The 24032-nt window shown below is 48.1% G+C and overlaps 1 protein-coding gene across 2 annotated transcripts in view; it reads right to left on the minus strand.

The window, feature by feature from the left end:
- vac14 (vac14 homolog (S. cerevisiae)) overlaps window positions 1-24032 on the minus strand; it is a 406574-nt gene that overhangs the window by 94168 nt on the left and 288374 nt on the right. Inside the window, exons 16-17 of one of the 2 annotated variants that reach the window (XM_070897766.1) lie at window positions 11139-11313; window positions 8298-8332 (exon numbers count right to left, since the gene is read on the minus strand). In XM_070897766.1, coding sequence (XP_070753867.1) covers window positions 8298-8332; window positions 11139-11313 — 210 coding nt within the window. Of the gene's footprint in view, window positions 1-8297; window positions 8417-11138; window positions 11314-24032 lie in introns of both variants that reach the window. The other variant, XM_070897765.1, reaches the window with a different exon arrangement.

The raw sequence follows: 24032 nt of genomic DNA on the forward strand, positions 1-24032 counted from the left end.
TCTGTATGGAGAAAGGGTAATTAACGCATCAGGTGCAGACTTCTATATCCTAATTCACACAAGTCCCGTTCACCCATCGCCTCTGTGCTCGCTGACCCTACTTTGGTTTCTGGTCCTCAAACACTGATTTTAAAATTCTCATCCTCGTGTTCAAATCCTTCCATGGTCTCGGTAATCTGCTCCAGCCCTATAACGCCCCCCAAAACTCTGCACTCCTCCAATTCTGGCCTCTCGTGCATCTCCTATATCCTTCGCCCATCATTGGTGACTACCTTCATCTGTCTCTGCCCCAAGCTCTGGATTCCCTCCCTAAACCTCTCCGCCTCCATCTTCACCTTTAGGACGCTCCTTAAAACCTACTTCTTGCTCACGTCTCATTCTTTCGCTCGGTCAATGTTTGTCTGATCGCGCTCCCGTGATGCACCTTGGGACGCTTTACAATGTTAGAGGCGCTATATAAACACAAGTTGTTGTTCCTTCATCTGAACTCTCAAACGGTCACAGCTGAAACAGGGTTCCCAACTAAAATATCACAGATGTTGGGCAGACTCTCGTGCAATTCTGGTTATATTTCAGATTCCCAGCTTTTTATCTTCCCATGAATGACTGGTGGATTTGATTAGCCTGCCATTCCTCGGGAACAAAGCAGAGACAACCAGCAAGCAAAGAGGGAGCTGCTTAAATGCTCCGCAGCATTACACTATACCTCACAAGTCAGGGAGAGAAAAACAACATGACTGCAGTGATCCCTGCCGTGTCGGTAACACGACACTCCAACACCAGTGTCATATCCATCATGTCAGCTTTAACAATTTGTACGCACAATTATCCGTGACTCTCATTCTAGGCAATCCGGTAAAAATTGCTCATTAATTTTCCATAATAGCATGCTGCATTATTAATAGCCCCACTCATACATCAGTCACATTCCGCAGTGCTGCCAATGGTTATTTTCCTGGTGTTCCAGTTGATTGCCTTCAAGCTGGATACTTAATATATATTAAGCTGCTCCAATGTCATAATGGGTAATGGCACCAAATGGTATAGCACGAAGATCCCCAGACCTTGGTCAGGGGGAGGGCAAGTTTGTAAAGCTGTAAAGAAAAAAAATGTACGTAGGATCTTGTCTAAGAAATAGGGGCACAAGAACATAGGAAATAATAGCAGAAGCAGGCCATACGGCCCTTCGAGCCTGCTCCACCGTTCAATATCATGGCTGGTCATCTACCTCAACTCCACTTGCCTGCACTATCCCCATATCTCTTGATTCCCTTGGGAGTCCAAAATTCTATTGACTGAACATTCACAGCCCTCCGGGGTAGAAAATTCCAAAGACTGACAACCCTTTGAGTGAAGAAAGTTCTCCTCATCTCAGTCCTAAATGGCCAACCCCTTATCCGGAAACTGTGATCCCTAGTACTAGACTCCCCAACCCAGGGGAAACATCCTCCCTGCATCTACCCTGTCAAGCCTTGCAAGAATTTTTATATTTCAATGAGATCACATCTCTTTCGTTTAAACTCCAGCGAGTATAGGTCCATTTTACTCAATGGGCAGTTCATCATCATCATAGGCAGTCCCTCAGAATTGAGGAAGATTTGCTTCCACTCCTGAGTTTTTTGGTGGCTTAACAGTCCAATACGAGAGCCCAACTTGTATATGTATAGCGCCTTTTAAAAAAAAAAATCATGTTTCCAAGTGCCTCTCAGAAGCATAATCTCAACACAGAAATGGACACAGAGCCAAAGAATGGGATATTTGGACAGGTGACCAAAAGTTTGCACAGAGAGATGGTCCTCAAGGAGGGCCTGAAAGGAGAAGGATGTGGAGAAGTAGCGGGATTTCGGGTGCGAATTTTACAGTGAAGAGCCTGGACAGCTGAAGGCTCGGTCACCAATGACGAGGCAAAAGGAGGGAGGAATGTACAAGGCGCCAGAGTCAGAGGGAGAGGTCAGGAGAGGGGTTTTCAGTGCTGGAGGAAAGTACAGAGGATAGGGAGGAGCAGGGCCTGAGGAAATTAAACACGAGGATAAGAATTTGAAATTTGGTGTACTGGTGGAGCAAAGTAAGGCAGCAAGGGCAGAGATAATGGGCGAGTGGGACTTGGTGCGGGATAGAATACAGGCAGCAGAGTTCGGAATGAGCTGAAGATTATGGAGGATCGAGGATAGGTGGCCGGCCAGGACAGCATTGGAATAGTTGAGTCTGGAAGTGACAAAGCCCTGGAAGAGGGCTTCAGCAGCAGATGGGTTAAGGTGGGGTGGAGGTGGGCAATCTGTGCGCCTCCAATTCTTGCCTCTTGCGTATCCTCGATTTCCTTCACAGATTCTATTGAGGGGCTTGTCTTCTGCTGCCTGCACCCAAAGCTCTGGAATTCACTCCTCAAACCTCTTCACCTCTCGTTCCTCCTTAAAAACCACCTCGCAGCTGTCCTAATACCTCATGTGACTTGGTGTCAAATTATGACTGATAATGCTCCTGTGAAGCACCTTGGGATGGTTTACTACATTAAAGGCGCTATATAAATACAAGTTGTTGCCCCGCGTCACTGGAAAATCGATTGTACCCTGCTGTCTGAAGTAAGTACTTCTCTGAAGTCTCAAATGCTGCTGTAATAATCATCATGTCAGGGTATAATTACACATCGCTTGTCAGTAGTTACTGCTCAGTGATGTGGTGAGACAAGGTGGAATGTGCAGTTATCAAACCAGAGGTCACTAAAGGCCGAGCAGAGCCTGCTGCTGCATAATATTTGTTGAATCTTTTTAGCTAATCGATTAGACATTTTATTTTCTCACCCCATCAATCAGCCATGAGTGGAAGGCCAAGGCAGCACAAGCACTGGCTAGTGCGGTGGGAAACAGTGCGGGCACGGCCCGGTGCGGTGGGAAACAGTGCGGGCACGGCCCGGTGCGGTGGGAAACAGTGCGGGCACGGCCCGGTGCGGTGGGAAACAGTGCGGGCACGGCCCGGTGCGGTGGGAAACAGTGCGGGCACGGCCCGGTGCGGTGGGAAACAGTGCGGGCACGGCCCGGTGCGGTGGGAAACAGTGCGGGCACGGCCCGGTGCGGTGGGAAACAGTGCGGGCACGGCCCGGTGCGGTGGGAAACAAGTGTGGGTACGGCCCGGTGCGGTGGGAAACAAGTGCGGGCACGGCCCGGTGCGGTGGGAAACAAGTGCGGGCACGGCCCGGTGCGGTGGGAAACGCTGCGGGCACGGCCCTGTGAGTTGGGAAACAGTGCGGCACGGCCCGGTGTGGTGAGAAACACTGCAGGCACGATCCGGTGTGGTGGAAAACACTGTAGGCACGGCCCGGTGTGGTGGGAAACACTGCAGGCACGGCCCGGTGTGGTGGGAAACACTGCAGGCACGATCCGGTGTCGTGGGAAACACTGCAGGCAATGCCCGGTGTGGTGAGAAACTGTGCGGGCACGGCCCGGTGTGGTGAGAAACTGTGCGGGCACGGCCCGGTGTCATGGGAAACTGTGCGGGCAATGCCCGGTGTGGTGAGAAACTGTGCGGGCACGGCCCGGTGTGGTGAGAAACACTGCAGGCACGACCCGGTGCGGTGGGAAACAGTGCGGGCACGGCCCGGTGTCGTGAGAAACTGTGCGGGCACAGCCTGGTGTCGTGGGAAACAGTGCGGGCAATGCCCGGTGTGGTGAGAAACACTGCAGGCACGACCCGGTGCGGTGGGAAACAGTGCGGGCACAGCCCGGTGTCGTGAGAAACTGTGCGGGCAATGCCCGGTGTGGTGAGAAATAGTGCGGGCACGGCCCGGTGTGGTGAGAAACTGTGCGGGCTAAAATTTTTAAGAATTCAAATTTTTAAAAAATTGAATTGAAATTCTCATTTGAACTCGCGCTCTCTGGATTACTAGCCCAGTAACAGAAACACTACACTACCGCAACACTAGTTTCACTCCAGTTGCAGTTCTCTTTGACGTGGTGCACTGGACACATCCTAAAAGCTGTTGAAGAAGCAACTGAAGAGCGGCCTTTACACAGGCACCCAGCCTGTTTTTGTCACATTAAGGGAACGCACATTCCAGTCTGAAAGGCACTGCAGATTTTCCACTTGTTATACACCAATCTTCACTTCTTTTTATTAGCCACTTGTGTAGCTGGGGAAAAAAATCCACTTTAAACCAATAAATCTTGAAAAAGTTCTAAATAACAGCTCATTAATAAATGCAGCTCCAAAAAGTGCACTCTAAATTTGCAATGTGTGATAGAGCATAGATAATGCATACTACAATTCCCAGTGCTGAACCAGCGCAGTCGGCAGTAACCAGTGACTCAAGATACCAGGCAAGGTTTATCTAATCCCCCACCCTCCCACATCTAATCTTCTCCCCTCCTCTCCTGAAAGTACAGATTTCTCTTTGAGGTATAATTCTACTGATGTCAGTAACTCGCTGGATATCGAACCCAAGTGCCCATTCTCCACCTGCGAGTCCAGGGACAGTGAATGGTGACAGGTTATTCGACCAAGGGGGGAAACACCACAGCCGAGTCCGACCTTATCCATCCTACGTCAGCTTTTGAGCCAGGTGGTCGTTGGATGTTAACAGGAGTGGAAACCCTGGCTGAATCCCGCCCGCCCCCGCCCCCCCTGCCCCGCCCCTCCCTTCCTAGCCACAGGGCGTTTGGGTGAATTGTGAATTGAGAGCTCGGGTCAGTTAACTCAGCACAGGCAGAGTTTACGCAGGCTGCAAATAAAAACTGCTCAACTCCAACCTGTAGACAGTGCGACCGAAAGGAAAAGACAAAGAGTTTTGTCCAAAGCTAATAAATATCTGACTGAATGGAGTTGCTGCATTTTCACAGGCCGCTTTTACCTATAAATGAAAAAGATAAAATACACAGAGCAGCTGCTGGTGCGAATGTTTGTCTATTTAGCCTTGCAGAGGAATCTGCGACACATTCTTTTGCCAATTGTGGTCTTTCTGGCCTTGGGGCGTGGGCTGGGAAATGCACAGTCTGCACAAGAGCCTGGGACTGAGACAATCAACTGTTGGATGTGAGTTATTCAAAGTGGCTCAAAAATCGTAAATATTCTTTATTTTTAATGCAGTACGTGCATGGGGTGGGCATGGGTGGGGCTTAGTAAAATACTTGGGGGTGGAAATTGGTAATGACCATTTTTGAGGGGGTATCACCGCCAGAGAGCTGATTTTACCGCCGGGTGTTAGGTGCAGCCTCAAAGTGCCAAATTGAGTTTTTAACGCCCAAAGATGAGAGAGCAGCGCTAAAAGTGGCGTTGCACACTCATCCTCGACTCCAACGGGGAGGGACCTCAGGCCAACTCCATTTCACAACGGGAGGCTGCTGGCATGCTAGGTGAAAAAACGGGAAGAAGAAAACAAATACTTCTCCGACCCACACACACACTGCCCCACTGTTACAACTTAAGGAAAAATGCAGAAATAAATTTTTTAAAACTTATCTTGCTCTCTGGGCGATTGCGTCCGAGATCCACTATGTTTTCACCACTTTTCTCAGGCTGTAAGAACGCCTGCCGGTAAGGCCGCCGTGGAAACCAAATATCGCGGGAGCGGCACCAGGGGTGGGGGGGCGTTGCACGCTGGATGACGTCACCACGTGGGTGGAGTTGGAGGGCATAGCGTTACCTCTTGGCGCCTCTACCAAAGACTCAACTGAATTTCTCTGGCGCGTGGATGGTGCTTCTCGCCGACGGTAAGCCTTTGCCGCCCACAACCGGCGGCATAAAAAACCCAATCTCAACCCCCAAGAGTCTGGAAAATGTCACATCTCAACCTCCTTAGTTTAAAAGCTGTCTTCTAATGGGAGACTGCCCATGCAAACTTGAAAGTGAACTGAAAAGTATTTCAAACAATTGAAGGACCACATCGTCAGATCTTTGTCAGCCACAACCCTTAAGATTGCGTGCGTCGAGGTTTCCCTGTACTCAGCTGCCCTCTCTCTGGATGGGAGTGTGAACTTACAAAGTCGCATCATGAGCAATAATTCTGCCAGTTGCTACGTGCAGGGACCTTGCAAATGTGTTTGTGAAGCTTTCCTGTGTTTGTTATTAAAGACACTCTATGTACAAAGTATGTCACTGCAGAGGCTTTCTTATCCCACAGCTATGTACAAGAAAAAGCAATTTAGTCTAGATCTTTCTTTATACCTCACTTCCTGCAGTGGTCATGTGCATTCACAATAATGCCTTATAGTATCCCCCCCCAAAACATCTTGCATCTTCTCATCATCATAGACAGTCCCTCGAATCGAGGATGACTTGCTTCCACGTCAAAAAGTTCACAGATGTTTCAATGAAGGACCTAATATTCCGGATCCCGAACTACATCCTGAAGGGTGGAAGATGTGCGTGGATTTTTTTTAACGTGGGGTGACCGTTGCACACCGGCCACCACATGGGCTTGACAGAGCTAGGTAGTGGTCCAGTGGCAAGGATTAACCAGGACGACTGGAGACCAGCTCTGCTGCACAGACCTAGTGAGCACACATATCGCAGTGTGGGCTGGCCTGTGGATTATAGGCAGTATCTTCATTCCATGGATGGTAGGGCACTGGGCAAGAGGCAGGCAAATAGAGACCAACAGCCTCCAAAGCGAGTCGCTTCCTTTTTCCTTACCCGTGACACCTTTGGAAGGCTTGCAAACTGGCCGCAGGTGAAGGCAGGAAGATATGGTGACCATTGGATGTTGGCACTGGGAGAATTCTTGTTCTCACCACCGCTCAACGTGAAAATGACAGCGCAGAATCCTGCACAGTACGCGAGGTGCTCCCGTCCCGTGTGTGGAAAACACACAATCACAGCATCAAAGCTGCAATCCAGGCCACTTATAACAAAGGACATTTTGTACAACACCTCATCATTTCAGGATTTACAAGGATGATATCAGAACCGAGAGGTTGTAACTATCAGGAAGGCTGAACAGGCTGAGGCTCTTTTCTCTAAAAGCAAGACTGAGGGGTGATTTATTAAAGTCTAAAATTGTGAAGGGGTTTGATAGGGTGCACGTAGAGATGATGTTTCCACTTGTGGGGGATTCCAAAACTTAGGGCCTAATTTTAAGATAGTCACTAATAAACCCAATAAAGAATTCAAGAGAAATGTTTTTACAGAGTGGTGGGTGAGAATGTGGAACTCGCTGCCACAGGGAGCAGTTGAGACGAACAGCACAGATGCATTTAAGAAGCTTGATAGGTACATGAGGGAGAAAGGATTAAAAAGATTTGCTGATTGAGTTAGATGATGTAAGGTGGGAGGAGGCTTGTGTGGAGCATAAACATCGGCACAGACTAGTTGGGCCGAATGGTTTGTTTCTGTGGTGTAAATTCTATTACAAATAAGTATCTCAAAGCGCTGCACACTTAATGAATTACATTTGCTTTGAAATGCTGTGACTGTTATCATCATCATAGGCAGTCCCGCGAAATCGAGGAAGACTTGCTTCCACTCCAAAAATGAGCTCTTAGGTGACTGAACAGTCCAATACGGGAATTACAGTCTCTGTCACAGGTGGGACAGATGGTCGTTGAAGGTTGTTGGAGTTATCCATGAGGGTCCTGACATTCCAAGCCCCGAACTTCATATTGAAGGGTGGAAGATGCCTGTGCGCGAATTCTTTTAACGTGGGGTGGCCATTGCACACCGGCCTAGCTGAGCAAGGTCTTGGTCCAGTGGCAAGGGAGTCCAAAACGACTGGAGACCAGGCTCTACTGTCCACCACATGTTAAAAAAATCCACGCACAGGCATCTTCCACCCTTCAGGATGTAGTTTGGGATCCGGAATATTAGGTCCTTCATTGAAACACCTGTGAACTCATCCCTTTTCGGCGTGGAAGCAAGTCATCCTCGTTTCGAGGGACCGCCTATAATGATGATGATGAGGTGATCCGAGGCTTGCAGTTATGTAGCCAAATGCAACATCCATTCTGTGCCAAGGACGTCCCACAGGCAGAAGTGGGATAGATGACCAGGTCATTGTTTTTGTTGTTGGTGGGAGAGGTTGGGGAAAGGAGGTGGGCCAGTACACTGGGGCAACTCCCTGCTCTTCGAATGGTGCCACAGGATCTTTATACCGCCCGCCTGAACCAGTGGAACAGGCAGTCAGGGCCTTGGTTTTACACATCATCTAAAGACCTGTTTATAGAATGGTGCTAGACTAGACTAGGAACCTCAGCCCTGCACGGGGCTCAAACCCACAGCCTTCTGACCCCCCGAGGCGACAGTGCTGCCGACCGAGCCAAGCTGTTCGAACAACCACCGAGCCGCCCATCTCCGGCGTTAGAACGAAAGGATACAACTTCTGAATGAGATCATAGGCGTGTTTGTAGTTCTGCGTGAGGAAGCAGAGAGACACTGTGGCAACAGGGTTGTGGCACCAGGAACGATACAAGCCACAGAACAGATTGCAGCTTTCCTGTCGGCGACAAAACGCAAGGGGACAACATTTTAAACCAAGCAACTTACAACACACAACACCTTCAAGCAGTGGCTTCAAACTGTGGTGCTCAGCACACTCATTTAAAACCTTTCTAAAGGCCTCCAGACACAGGACAAAAGGAGCCTAGCCATTAAATTGGATGTCACAGCACCATCTGTTATAAAGATGGATTGCTGAGTGTAGGTGGTCTTCTTACTCTTTAGAAGCAACTTAACGTCCGTATACAGATTACATTGACCATCATTTCATGAAGGTTAAAAAATAAAATCTCCACTGACACTATCCCTTGAATACAATTCTGGCCTGGTTGGCAACTGATTGCCTCCTGTATCACAGTATACGGGAGTAAAGCCTTTGACCATAGTATTGAGACCTGAGGAATCACAATGGAAGCATCGAACCATTCCCATTTTCAGTCAGAGTCCTGAGGTGCAGGAGGAGGCAGCATTTCCCGGGACTACAAATCAACTGGCAGAAAATCCAAAATCTTCCAACCGGCTAGTGCCCATGTAAAACTGCTTCCATTCCTTGCTGCACAATCGGCTCCTTGCCACTGAATCGCCAGACTAGCTTAAGGAAAGTATCTCTTTGTGGAGGCTTTAGTTAGGAAGAGACACCAGAGAAACTGGAGCGCTTTTCATTGGAACATTGCAGCCCAGGAGATCTGAAAGAGGTGTTGAAAATTATGAAGGGTTTCGGTACAGAGGAGATTTACGAGGATGTTGGCTGGACTGGAAAATTTTAGCTATGAGGAAAGACTGGATATGCTGGGTTTGTTTTGTTTGGAACAGAAGAGGCTGAGGGGAGACCTTATTAAGATGTATAAAATTATGAGGTGGCCAGATAAAGTGAATAAGACGGACCTATTTCCCTTAGCAGAGGGGTCAACAACCAGGGGGGCACAGATTTAAAGTAATTGATGAAAGGTTTAGAGGGGATTTGAGGGGAAATTTCTTCACCCAGAGGATGGTGGTGGTCTTGAACTCACTGCCTGAAAGGGTGGTAGAGGCAGGAACCCTCACCACATTTAAAAAGTACTTGGATGTGCACCTGAAGTGACGCAACCTGCAGGGAAAGTGGGATTAGGCTGGGTAGCTCTCTGTCGGCTTGCGCGGGCACGATGGGCCGAAATGGCCACCTTCCGTACTTTAAGTTTCTATGATTCTATGATAAGGTAAAATGAGTAAAGCTATTTCCATTGTTCGGTGCGTTTGTAACTAAAGGGCAGAAATTTATCACAAAAGAAGAAAGGGGAATAATTAATTTATATTTTTATCCAGTGTTGTTAGTACATGGAGCGGTGGTAGCAGAATAGGTTTTAAAAGGCAAGTGCATAAATATTTGAAAATGAAAAAATTAAGAGGATATGGGGAAAGGGATTAAGTGGATAATTCAGCCAGAGAGCCGGTATGTGTGATGGGCCGAATGGCTTCCATGCCGTAAAACTGCGGGGAGAATTTTCACTTTTTGCGCCGGGTGAAGATCGGGTGGTAGGGGATTGGCCGCCCATTTTAAACTGGACCCGATATTTGTTTCCATTAACAAGAATCAGGCAGGGTGTAAAACAGATGGTCCATCCATTACAGCCTGACAGTTAGTGAAAATTCACCAGTGATTTTATTCTTTTGATTTCAAAAGCAAAACTGAAGGCGCTCTTTCCGTCTGTCAGCTCCGACATGCGGGAGGCTAGTTGGTGAGGAAAGAAATCTGGGCGATGAGGGCACGGGTCGGATCCTTGGCAGCAGTTGGAAGTGGCAGTGAGAGTTGGGGTCTTTGGAACCGAGCAGACGTGCGAAAGGAAACTGCGCCTGGGCTCAGGCAGTGAGTTGTACCACAGGACATAGCCGGAGGTAGACTGATGGCGTTTAAAAGGAAAGGTATGTTGGAGCCAACAGGAGATGACCAATTGCAGCACCGCTACTACTATCAGGGCCTAGATCAGCTGACTCACTCCATACTACGATCTGAAGCTGGAACCTTGCACTCTGTACGGCTCAGTATGCCTCGAGGTGCCTTTACCAAGTGGATGACTAAAGAAGCAGGGTTGCAGCACTCTTAAGAACACGAGAAATAGGAGCAGTAGTAGACCATTTGGCCCTTCGAGCCTGCTCCGCCATTTAATAAGATCATTGCTGATCTGATCATGGGCTCAGCTCCACTTCCCTGCCCGCTCCCCATAACCCTTTATTCCCTTATCGCTCAAAAATCTGTCTATCTCCGCCTTAAATATATTCAGTGACCCAGCCTCTACAGCTCTCTGGGGCAGAGAATTCCACAGATTTACAACCCTCAGAGAAGAAATTCCTTCTCATCTCAGTTTTAAATGGGCGGCCCCTTATTCTGAAACTCTGATCTCTAGTTTTAGTTTCCCCTAAGAGTGGAAACATCCTCTCTGCATCCACCTTGTCGAGCCCCCTCATTATCTTATACGTTTCGATAAGATCACCCCTCATTCTTTTGAACTCCAATGAGTAGAGGCCAAACCTACTCAACTTTTCATAAGTCTTCCCCCTCATCTCCGGAATCAACCGAGTGAACCTTCTCTGAACAGCCTCCAATGCAACTATATCCTTCCTTAAGTACGGAGACCAAAACTGTACGCAGTACTCCAGTCTTCAGTCTCAATGTACCGCACTGACCAAATCCCAGCTACCCCCCACTTGTGCCGGCTTCACACGCATCAAGGCACAGCCCTCACCGTTGTACGCAGGTCCTTCAACTGGTTCCGCAGCTGGAAGAGCTCCGTTGACGTCAAGAGAATTGAGTTGAGAGTTTGGACCATGGTGGAAGCAAACTTGAGATCTTCTTCACGAAGGAGAATTTCAGCCATGGAATGGAAGATGTTCTCGGCATTTAACAGGAGGCACAGCTGCCTGGAAACAGAAAAGGAGGGAGATGTAAACGGAAAGTTACAAATACAGCTCAGGTTAAAAACAAGGTGACCCGCATAACAACAATTTACATTTATATAGCAACTTTTAATGTAGTAAATCGTCCCAAAGCACTTCACAGGAGCATTAACAGACAAAATGTGACACTCAGCCATGTGAGATATTAGAGCAGGTGACTAAAAACTTGGTCAAAAAGGTAGCTTTTAATGGAGGAGAATGAGGCGGCGAGGTTTAGGGAGGGAATTCCAGAACTTAGGACCGAGGCAGCTGAAGGCACGGCCGCCAATGGTGGAACGAAGGAAATTGGGGAAGCACAAGAGGCTAGAGTTGGAGGAGGGCAGAGATCTGAAGGGTTGTAGGATTGGAGGGGTTACAGAATTAGGGAGGGGAGAGGCCATGGAGGGATTTGAAATCAAGGATGAGAACAGGTTATAAAAGGTGTGTAAGTGCAATGGCTGCAGTTACATACACCAGCACACACATGGGCCAGAGATATCAGGTATGGAGGAGTGCTGCAGTCACCACACCCACCTACCCATCACCAACTTAACAGCAAGTGGCAGCGTCAACACACTGAGCGTGCTCTGTAAGCACAATAAGTTGAATTCATTAACTGGAACAGAGCGTTCAAATAATTCTGAAATACTTAGTTGTACCTGCAATAAGTTACACGTTAAAATACTTTTATAAAACACTTGTGAATCTAAGCATTCCTGCAGAAAGTTACGACTCAGTGTCTTATAAAGTACAGGGGAAATGAAAAGAATGTGAAACTTCAAACTCTCTCTTGCCAGGTTCTCCTCAGTGCTGTTGAAGACAGTCCCTCCCACTGGAGTACAGGTCCACACTGCCCCAGGAGCTCAGTCACCTCACCCAACAGGCATCATGTCTGAGATTAGACCGAGCATATTCAACTGCTTTTATAGGGAGGGAAGGACAAAAGAAAAGTGGGATGTGATGGGGGGGGGGGGGGGGGGGGGTGTGGAGGAGAAGAGAGATAAAGCAGTGGGGGGGAAAGGGGAGAAGATAGAGGGACGGTTGGGGGGAGGGGGGGGGGAGAAAGGAGAGGAGAGAGATAGAGGGAAGATTAGAGAGAGAGAGAGAGGAATAGGGGAGGGGGAGAGAAGAGAAATGGGAGAAGCGAGGGGAGACAATCGATAGAGGGACAGGGAGAGAAGAGAGGGGGACGGAGAAGGGGAACAAACTCTTGGGACTGATGGAGGAGAGGAGGAGAGAGATAGAGGGACCAGGGGTTTAGGGAGAAGAGGGATAGAGGGACAGATGGGAAGAGGAGAGACACAGACACACAGGAAGAAGGGGGGGGGGGGTGGAGAAGAGAGATAGAGGGAAGGGGTGGGGGGGGGGGGAGTAGAGGGAAGGGGAGAGAGATATAGAGGGATGAGGGAGAAGAGAGATGGGGAGGGGGGGTGAAGAGCGATAGAGGGAAGGTGGGAGTGTGGGGGAGAAGGGGAGAGAGATCGAGGTTAGAGAGAAGGTAAGGGGGGGGGGAGAGGGATAGAGGTATGGGGGGGGGAGGGGGGAAGAGATAGAGGGAAGGTATGGGGGGGGACGGGGACGGGGTTGGGGGTGTGGGGTGGGAAGAGAGGGAGAGAGAGAGAGAGGGAGAGAGGGGAGGGAGAAGGGGAAAGAGATAGAGGGAAGGTATGGGGGGGACGGGGACGGGGTTGGGGCGTGGGGGGGGGGGGAAGAGAGGGAGAGAGAGAGAGAGGGAGAGAGGGATGGAGGGAAGGGAAGGGGAGAGAGAGGGACAGAGGGAAGGGAAGGGGAGAGAGGGGGACGGAGGGAAGGGAAGGGGAGAGAGAGGGACGGAGGGAAGGGAAGGGGAGAGAGAGGGACGGAGGGAAGGGAAGGGGAGAGAGAGGGACGGAGGGAAGGGAAGGGGAGAGAGAGGGACGGAGGGAAGGGAAGGGGAGAGAGAGGGACGGGGAGAGAGATAGAGGGAAGGTGGGGGGAGGGGGAACGGGAAGGGGAGAGAGGGAAGGTTGGGGGGGGGGGGGGGGGGAGAGAAAGATGGAGGGACAGGGGACTCACTCCTGTCCTCACCGGATGGCCATACTTCGCAGCAGAGGTTTCTGGCATGCAGTCAGGAGTAGGGCCTGTTGTCGATCTTGCCCCCTCTCTCACCCGGTTACGACAACCTACTGGAATACTCCTACTACTGCCTCAGCCGAGACCCATGAGAGATACTCTTATAATACAATTTGGTCCTATTGCTCCCAAATCTGCCCTGTTTTATTCATATACAGAATTGGCCACAAACAAGCTAACTATGCATTTGGCCAAGCTACACAGGCCAGGTCCATTCCCGGTGTTGGGATAGGCTCTGCACAGGATGGCAATGGGAGAAGCACCCTGCCGGCCAGTATCAGCGTTAGCAAACAGACAGCGGGCTGGGAGCGTGGGACTTTCCCCGTCTACACGGCTCAGCCTCACTTCAATGCTCAACACAAATCACTAGACAGAAAGAACATGCATTTAACCTCAATTCCCCAACGGGTTCAATTCTCATGGGAAGTGCTGATGGCGAAACTCCTCTGAGAGGTGTCATTTTGTCATGAACGCTATTGCCTCTCATCATAGAATCATAAAAATTTACAACACGGAAGGAGGCCATTTCAGCCCATCGCATCCACGCCAGCTGACAAAGAGCTACTCAGCCTAATCCCACCTTCCAGCTTTAGGTCCATAGCCCTGTAAGTTACAGCACTTCAGGTGCACATCCAAGCACTTTTTAAATGTGGTGAGGGTTCCTGCCTCTCAGGCAATGAGTTCCAGACCCCCACCATCCTCTGGGTGATGAAATTTTCCCTCAAATCCCCTCTAAACCTCCTACCAATCACTTTAAATCTATGCCCCCCGATTGTTGACCCCACCGCCAAGGAAAATAGATCGTTCCTATCCACTCTATCCAGGTCCCTCATCATTTTATACACCTCAATCAGGTCTCTCCTCAGCCTCCTCTGTTCCGAAGAAAACAACCCCAGCCTATCCAATCTTTCCTCATAGCTAAAATTCTCCAATCCAGGCAACATCCTCGTAAATCTCGTCCGTACCCTCTCCAGTGCAATCACATCTTTCCTGTAATGTGGTAACCAGAACTGCACGCAGTACTCCAGCTGTGGCCTAACTAGTGTTTTATACAGTTGTTATGCTAAGTCTTGGATCAGAAGGACAAAACCCAAGATGAGGGTAAATGGGATTCCATGGAGCAAGCTCCTGATTTAATGGCAAACAGTGAAAACTCCCATTCGGCGACATGTTCACACAAGTCAGAATTTAAAATAAAGTCTAAAAATAAATCTCAAACATTAATTTGGAAAGGGTATTTATATGGAACTCAGTAAGCTGGCAGCCACTTCAGCATCTGTCTAATATCAAACGCTATCAGTAAGATAATGTACTCAAGTTCATTAGTAGAATGCTAATAACTTTCTTAACCTCATTCTCAGCAGTAATTATCTGTTCTATCAAAGATACTATCAATCCTAATTTGGAAGCAATTTTCTCATCTCTACAGCACCCTCTTCCCCACTAAATACCGCACAAGACAGGAGGGAGTTAGAAGAACAATTGCATTTATATTGCACCTTTAGTGACCTAATAGAGGTCTTTAAAATAATGAAAGGGTTTGATAGGCTGGACATAGGAATGTTGTTTTCACTTGTGGGAGAAGTCCAAAACTATGGCCATCAATATAAGAGAGTCAATAATAAATTCAATGGGGAATTCAGGATGCATGTCTTTACCCAGAGAGTGGTGAGAATGTGGAACTTGCGACCGCATAGAGTATTGAGGCGATAGCGAAGATGCATTTAAGAGGAAACTAGATAAGTACATGTGATAAAGGAGTAGGAGGATATCTCAATGGGGAAATGAAATAAGGTGGGAGGAGACTCGTGTGGAGCATAAACATCGGCATAGACGTGTTAGGCTAAATGGCCTATTTCTGTGCTGTAAATACTATGTAAAACAATCTGCTCGGCTGCTTAAAGGGCACTTGCTTTACCAGTCACTTCCCTGGTGTATGGCTAGTTCAAGGAGTGTCTATTGACATTATGGATGGCGTTTATCTGGACTTCACTCTAGTTGTATCAAGCATCTTGGTTGCCTTTCCGGATGCAATGTGCTATCCTGCACCTGCAGATCCCCATGTCTGGTTTGGGTACCATTAGATAGGTTTTTTGTTTAAAACACAGGCAGATGATGTGTTCTCCTGGGTGACATAGCCCCATTTCTTGATATCTCCTGACACACAGCACCACCAGAAGACTACCGAGCAAGGTGTCAAAACTCACCGAGAGGGCTGAGTGGATTTTGAACTAGTATTGAAATGGACTCGCCTATTGTATAAGTATGCACACCTGCATTTTCTAGCTTAGAATCCCATTGAAATAAATGCCAAGATGTCAAAATAGCTTGATGAGACCAAACACACTCCCTTCTCCTCACATGCAGTGAAGCTGTACCTCAAACTACACCACCACAGGATGGGAACCGAAATGGCAAACCACGACAGGGAACATCGAGAAGCTTGTGGGAATGGGTTGGGGCTGGAGAACAGTGAGGCGCAGCTGATGACTCCAAAATAGCTTAAACTTTTCTCCATCCCATTTCAGATCTGGGAGCCTCCTTATTGTGCTTCAACCTTCAGCGCCCCCTGCCCCTCACGTGCTGATGCTGCGGTTCCACATTGATGAGAACCAGGCTCGGCTTAGCATTGGGGCAAACTGTGCAGTGCAAAGCTGCCCAGGTCCAATCCTGCGACACCATAGCAGGAGTTAATCTCTCACTCCTTCAAACAGTACATCTTTAGTGGGGTGGGGGGGGGCGAAGCTCGTTTTAGACCACATATCGGGCTGCCTTTTGAAACTCCCATTTCCAATGTTGGCGGAGAAGCAAGGGCGCAGTCACCAACCTCAACAGCACTCACAGCTCCACTTCCTCTGGCCATGAAAATAAATTTATACAGCGCTTTTCATGACCACTGGACAACCCAAAGTGCTTTACAGCCAATTAAGTACTTTGAGAGTGTAGTCACTGTTGTAATATGGGAAACGCGACAGCCAAATTGTGCACAGCAAGCTCCCACAAACAGCAATGTGATAACAAAAACAGATTAACTGGGCATTATGTTGATTGAGGGATAAATATTGGCCAGGACACGAGGGATACCTCGCTTACTCTTCTTCTAAATAGTGCCATGGGATCTTTTACGTCCACTTGAGAGAGCAGACGGGGGCCTCGGTTTAACGTCTCATCCGAAAGACGGCACCTCCGACAGTGCAGCTTTCCCTCAGCACTGCACTGGAGTGTCAGCCTAGACTTTTGTGCTGAAGTCTCTGGAGTGGGACTTGAACCCACAACCTTCTGAATCAGAGGCGAGAGCGCGACCCACTGAGCCATGGCTGACACAATGTCGGCAGGCTCCAGGTCTCTTTCAGCATCAAACCAGCACCTGTAGCACTCCTCATTTAAAATGGTGCGATTGTTCAGTGAATCAGAGCGATCACACCTCGTACTGTGCACAGAATGCCCAAGTTCTCCACCCAGTGAAGTCGGTAGGCTTTACAGACAGTTCTAACGTGTGCAATGTGTAGAGAGTATGAATAGTCGGGATTTGATCACCAGCGATGAGCAAAGTTGCTCCCCCAGCACTAGGCCTGGCTCTGTGATTTTAATTACAACAAACTGCTGCCGCCCGAGGCTCAATAAATCACGCTGAGCCGTGAATGACTTGCCTGTAGGAGGCTGGGATGCCATCCCTTCCCACGTGGAAACATCGGCAAGCACTGAGCTGGAAGAGCCGTTGCCTGGCAACCAGGCCCTGGCTGAGGAGCGCTGCTCTGTATCCCGGGAAAAGGAGATGGCTGAGAGCGAGAGGAGGGGGACAAGGAGATGAATGGCTTTCAGCACGGCAAACACAAGCTCCAAGGGAAGTACTCGGAACTGAATGGAAGAATCAGAATGGGGGTGGGGGGGGGGGGTGTCTTGGAATGCTACTGAATTAAAAAGGCATAATATTCAACATTAACCAAGATTTTCAGCTACCATTCCCCCTATTGATATGCATGAGGATTCATCGAGTGAGCATACAGGCACAGTACAGATAAAATACATCTGATGCTTTCAATTTATTCAAAACAACAATGTTTCTCCTCTTTCCCTGCCCTTACTAAGCGAGAATAGATGGCCGCTCAGTCTGTGTGCTCATTTTAACCAGGACAATAGTTGTGGTGCTCCAGTTGGCCTCAGCACCTCTGGGAGTGTGAAAAATAAATATCAGCCTGGTTCGCCCTCCTCCTGTTGGCAAACACTGGGCAAGGACAGGTCGGGCTGGGCTGCGATTCTCCACATCATGGCCAGGCACGGTTTACTGGTACATTGCAATCATACCCAGAGACAATCAGCACCATCAGAAGGAGAAAACAATCACTGTCCTCCAATGACTCCCCCACAAATAACCAGCACTCCACATTTTTATATCAGTATGTAAAGGTGCTTCAAGATATTTGAGAGATCTCTTGATGTTATTGAAAAAGAGGAATGGTGAGCCCGAGGGGGATGGGGGGGGCGGGGGGGAGGGGGATGAGAAAAGGGCAGCCAGCAGCGGAGGGGAATGGGGGGGTTGGGGTGGAGAGGGCAGTCAGTGACGAGGGGGGGTGGAGGAGAGGGAGTCAGCGGCGAGGGGGGTGGTTGGGGGGAGGGCAGTCAGCGGCGGAGAGGGGAGGGCAGCCAGCGGCGGAGGGCAGTCAGCGGCTAGGGGGGTGGGGGGGGGGGTGAAGAGAGGGAGTCAGCGGTGAACAAAATTGCTGAGCTCGACCACAAATCGCTAGCCTGGTGGGGGGGAAATATGATACCATGGGATACAAATTGATCTTGGGCAACAGGGCAAAACAGTCGATAGCAATGTGGCAATCTGTTTTGCATTCCTGCTGTTGTCTAAGACGAATGTACACCTTCGTGCCTTATAACAGAGGCTTGGTTGAGGTTCAGGCAGGACTGGGACTTGGACATGCTGGTTACAAAATACTCAAGAGGAGTAGACGAAGAAAACAGGGAGGAGACGGCAGAACTAATCGCGGCTTCCATTTTAGCAAACGGGATGATATTGAGTGTGGTGCAAAGGCTGAATCTATTTGGTTGGCGTTAAGGAACAAGAATGGAATCTATTGGGAGTGTATTACAGACCACCCCCAATAGTGCAATAGGGGCAGAGGATGAGACGTGTAAATAAAGGTGTGAGAAAGGCAGACACAGATAGGCTGCATTCAAAGTAATATAAAAGTGACAAAGAAGGGGAGGGTTTTCTAGATCAGCTTAATTTTTTCCACAGAAGGAGTTGGTGCTGAATCTCGTTCTAAAACATGAAGTGGGCCAATGGAAGGGTCAGGGGACATCTAGGAAAGAGTGATCAGAACAAAATTAGGTTTGATACAAGAATTGAAAAGGAGGGGACAGGCCAAGATAAAAAAAAACTTGACTGGAAGAAAGCCAATTTCAGCATAAGAGAACTAGCAAAATAAACTGGCAAGAAAAATTGGCAGACAAGACAGTGGTCAAACAATGAGATTGATTCAAACTTAGTGTACAAACCAAACACATTTCCACCAGAAATAGGGGGTTGGTGAAGTGAAGGAGATGCATAATAATCAGGCGAGTAGAGAAATTAAAATTTAAGAAAGATTTAAAGAGACGTATGATAAATCCAGGGCTTTGACAATCAATGCAAAAAAAAAGATTGGCAGGCAAAAAAGAAAATTATAAAGGATTTTATAAACACAAAATGTAAAAGAATAATTAAAAGAGTAGGGCCAAATTGAGATTTTTTTTAAAAGAGCAACTTCTTACAAAGGAATAGCTGATTCCACACGAGCATATTTCCTCGGTTTCATGGAAGTGTGTGGTACCAGGAATTAAATGGTACAAGACGACATTAAGGAGCAGCCAGATAAGATGACTATAGATGAGTAGAGAGCACTAAAAAAGTTGGTGTTACTCAAAAGTGGAAAAGGCACTGCATCCTAGAATACCGAGGGAAGTCAGAGTGGAAATGGAGAGGTTCTGACCACAATCTTTCAAACATCCTTTGATACAGATGTTGTGCTAGAGGACTGGAGAGTTGCCAATGTAACGTCTCTGCTCGGAAAGGGATACACCAGGTAAGGATAGACCAGTCAATCTAACTTCAGAAGTGGATAAACTTCTATAGCCCATCATATGGGATAATGTTGATGCTCATCTATAAAGACATGGGTTAATTAGAGACAGTCATTGTAGGTTTGTAAAATCCAAGTCATGTCTGACAAATAGAACTCTTTAAGGAAATGCAATAAATGTTGTGACAATGGATTTTCAAAAGGCCTTTGATGAGGTGCCACATAGGAGGCTAGTTGATAAAATGAATGTACACGGTATTAATGGGAATGTGGTGTCGCGGTTAGGATGTTGGGATCCTTATCAATAGGGACATTGAGAACAAAAGCACAGAAAGTGAAGACCATGGAGAGGGTACAAGGGAGATTCACAAAGATACTGGGGATGAGGGGGTTTTGGTTATGAGTAGAGACACTGGGGCCTGTTAGAGATGAGAAGGTTAAGAAGAGATCACAAGGAGGCATTCAAAATCATGAGTGCCTTGATAAGGTAAATTGGGGGAAACTATTGCTACCAATGGGTGAATCAATAACTAGAGCACATAAATTTGAAAATAATCACTAAAAGAATGAAGGAAGCAGTTATGCAAATGACTTCTTCCATAGAGAGAAATGCCCTATCCCAAACTACGATGGAAACAGAATCCAGAAGAGCAGCTTGATCAATATTTGAGAAAAAAAGCTCTTAGAAAGCTATAGAAAAGAGGAGGTGAATGCTCTTTCAGAAAGCCACAAAGAGACAATGGGCTGAGGCCTCTTGCTGTGCTGCCAAATTCTGTTCGAGAATAATTTCAACAACATGTCAAAACTCATGTTGCACATACAACGTCTTTTCACCAGGAGAAAGCCACCTCCTTACTGCAGTACATTTTGGATGTCCATACATACTGGATCACATTCTGTGCTCTTCAGAAAATGGAGACTCATGATAGCGGTTTTACCCTAAGCAACTAAACGTCGGTGGCAATAATAGGTTCATCATAATATCATCTGACCCCTCCATGCTGCAAATCCTGGTCACCTTTTGGTGAGTGTGCCACAATCTCACTATCTGGTAGTTATTGTCATAGAACGTAACAACTTATATAGCGCCTTTAACGTAGTGAAACGTCCCAAGTTGCTTCACAGGAGTGTTATGAGATAAAAAATTTGACACCGAGCCGCATAAGTAGAAATTAGCGTACTGGTCAAAGAGGTATGTTTTAAGGAGCGTCTTGAAGGAGGAAGGAGATATAGAGAAGCGGAATAGTTTAGGGAGAGTTCCAGAGCTTGGGGCCTAGGCAACAGAAGGCGCGGCCACCAATGGTTGAGCGATTATAATCAAGGATGCTCAAGAGGGCTGAATTTGCGCATGCATCTCATGAGGGGGGGGGGTTTGTGGGCTGGAGGAGATTACAGAGATAGGGAGAGGAGAGGCCATGGAGGGATTTGAAAATAAAGATGAGAATTTTGAAATCGAGGCGTTGCTCAATCGGAAGCCAATGTAGGTCAGCGGGCGCAGGGGTGATGGGTGAGTGGGACTTGGTGCAAATTAGGACACGGGCAGCCAAGTTTTGGATCACCTCTAGTTTACGCAGGGTAGAATGTGGGAGGCCAGCCAGGAGTGCGTTGGAATAGTCAGGTCTAGAGGTAACAAAGGCATGGATTAGGGCTTCAGCAGCAGATAGGCTGAAGCAAGGGTGGAGATGGGCAATGTTACGGAGGCGGAAATAGACAGTTTTACTTACGCTGCGGATACAGAGGGTGGGTGACCTTTCAGCCCATCCTGCCTGTGCCGGCCCTTTGCGAGAGCAATTCAGAACTAATCCCAATGCTCTGCCCTGTTCCCAATAGCTCTGTATCTTCCTCTGCTTCAAATATTTATTGAATTTTCTCTTAAAAGATGCAATCGTTCTGCTGCAACCACTCCTTGTGGCAAATCATTCTACACTCCAACATCTCTTAGTGTACAAGACATTTCTCCTGACCTCTTTTCCATCTTTCAGTGACAATTTTAAATTCATGACCCTTCATTACTGACTACACAACCAGAGGAAATTGTCTTTTGCTATTCACTCTATCAAAACCCTTCAGAATTTTAAAATCTTCTATTAACTCTCCTCGATGTCATCTATGCAAAGGAAACCGAACTAAACCAGCAACATGATTTTGACCAGATACTTTGTTTCTTTAGTGATGTTGGTTGAGGGATAAGGATGGCCAGGACAGTGCAGATAACTCCCCTGCACCTCTTCGAACTAGTGCCGTGGGATCTTTGACGTTCACCTAAGGGCAGATAGTTTATTGTCTCATCCGAAAGACGGCACCTCTAGCAGTGTAGCGCTTCCTCAGTACAGTGCTTCCTCAGTACTGCACTGGGAGTGTCAGTCTGGATTATGTGCTCGGAGCTGGGACATAAACCCACAACCTTCTGACTCAGAGGCAACAATGCTACCACTCAGCCAAAGCTAATAACTGTTCCGAGACAGTTCAAGACAGTAATACTGATCTAGGGATTCCAGTGACTTAGGCTACTGGAGGAAAGCCGAGTGGTTCATAGAAGGAAATCTAAACACTGGCATTAGGCTATAGCCACGACTTTCTGACTCAGGTAATCAGCATTCTGAGCAGAGAATGACAGAGCACATAGAAACATAGAAAATAGGTGCAGGAGTAGGCCATTTGGTCCTTCGAGCCTGCACCGCCATTCAATGAGTTCATGGCTGAACATGCAACTTCAGTACCCCATTCCTGCTTTCTCGCCATACCCCTTGATCCCACGAATCCACTGCCCTGCTCCCGTTTGCACCTTCTCTGTTGAAGACCAAGTAAATAAAGCTCAATAAAAGGAAGGTGCAAGCCCAACAGAGCACTGCAGCAGAATCTGACAATCGCCACCCCTCCCCAGCCAAGTATTGGGACATTTCCTCAGTGTACCGTGAATTCAGAACACACGCACCAAAGGAATTATAAAAGGGCGACCACACCCATCTGGAGCCGATTTGCAGTAAATGTTTCACTCCGCAGTTTTCCACTTGCGCAGATAAAAGACATCTTAATCCCACGTGTGACATGGCACGCAACAAATACCAACACACTGTGAGAAACTGTGAGAAGCTAGCCATGGATCGGAATGGTAACTGCCACAAACTGGGTGACGGTAACAAATTAACTAGTTACAGAAGTTTACTCCTCTCTGTAGTTTTAAGGATTCTTACATTGGGGAAGTGCAGGCAATGGCAGATACACACTCTGCTCCCCCACCCCCCCCACCCCGCCTCCAGCTGCATTTAGTGCTGCAAATAACCCAATTTTGGGGATCTGACCATGTGACATTGTAGACCCATGGAAATCTGGCAAAGGATTAGACTTTCTGCTTAGTCAGAGATAGGTTTCAAAGAGCATCTTGAAGAAGGGAAAAGTTAGAGAGGCGGAGAAGTTAGGGCTTACGGTCTAGATGGCTGAAGGCACGGCCAAGGAAGTAGGGGATGGACAAGAGCGCAGAAATCGAAGAATGCAGTGTTCTCGGAGGGTTGTAGATGGTTACAGATATAGGGAGGGGCGAGGCCAACAACTATTTGTATTGATATAGTGCCTTTAACATAGAAAAATGTCCCAAGAGACATCACAGGAGTACTGTACGGCAAAAGATTTGACACCAAGCCACATAAGGATAAATTGGGGCAGATAATCAAAAAGCTTGACCAAAGAGGTCGGTTTTAAGAAGAGTCTTAAAGAAGGAGGAAAGAGAGGTAGAGAGGCGGAGAGATTTAGGAAGGGAATTCCAGAGCTTAGGGCCTAGGCAACAGAAGGTACTGCCACCAATGGTGGAGCGATTATAATCAGGAGTGCTCAGGAGGGCAGAAGTAGAGGAATACAGATATCTCAGGGGGGTTGTGGGACTGCAGGAGATTGCAGAGTAGGAAGGGACGAGGATATGGAGGGATTTGAAAGCAAGGATGAGAATTTTGAAATCGAGGTAATGTAGGTTGGCGAGCACAGGGGTGATGGGTGAACGGGACTTGATACGAGTTAGGATACAGGCAGCACAGTTTCTGGATGAGCTCAACTTTACAGAGGGCGGAAGGCCGGCCAGGGAAGCACTGGAATAGTCTGGAATCTGGAGAGAACAGCCTTTGGAGTAGCCGTTAGTTGGGCAGGGCCATGTGTGGATGTTGTGGGAGGACAGCTGTGATGTGCTCCATAACCTGCAGACACTCGGAACTCTGAAATGAAGCGCAGACACTTGATGCCCATGGGGGCTGTAGCCACGAGCTTTCAGAAGAGGGGAGAAAATGTGGGGGTGGGGGGAGAAAATGTGGGGGTGGGGGGAGAAAATGTGGGGGTGGGGGAGAAAATGTGGGGGTGGGGGGAGAAAATGTGGGGGTGGGGGAGAAAATGTGGGGGTGGGGGGAGAAAATGTGGGGGTGGGGGGAGAAAATGTGGGGGTGGGGGGAGAAAATGTGGGGGTGGGGGGAGAAAATGTGGGGGTGGGGGGAGAAAATGTGGGGGTGGGGGGAGAAAATGTGGGGGTGGGGGGAGAAAATG

This window comes from Pristiophorus japonicus, chromosome 13 (genome assembly GCF_044704955.1).
Source record: "Pristiophorus japonicus isolate sPriJap1 chromosome 13, sPriJap1.hap1, whole genome shotgun sequence".
Taxonomy (NCBI): Eukaryota; Metazoa; Chordata; class Chondrichthyes; family Pristiophoridae; genus Pristiophorus; species Pristiophorus japonicus.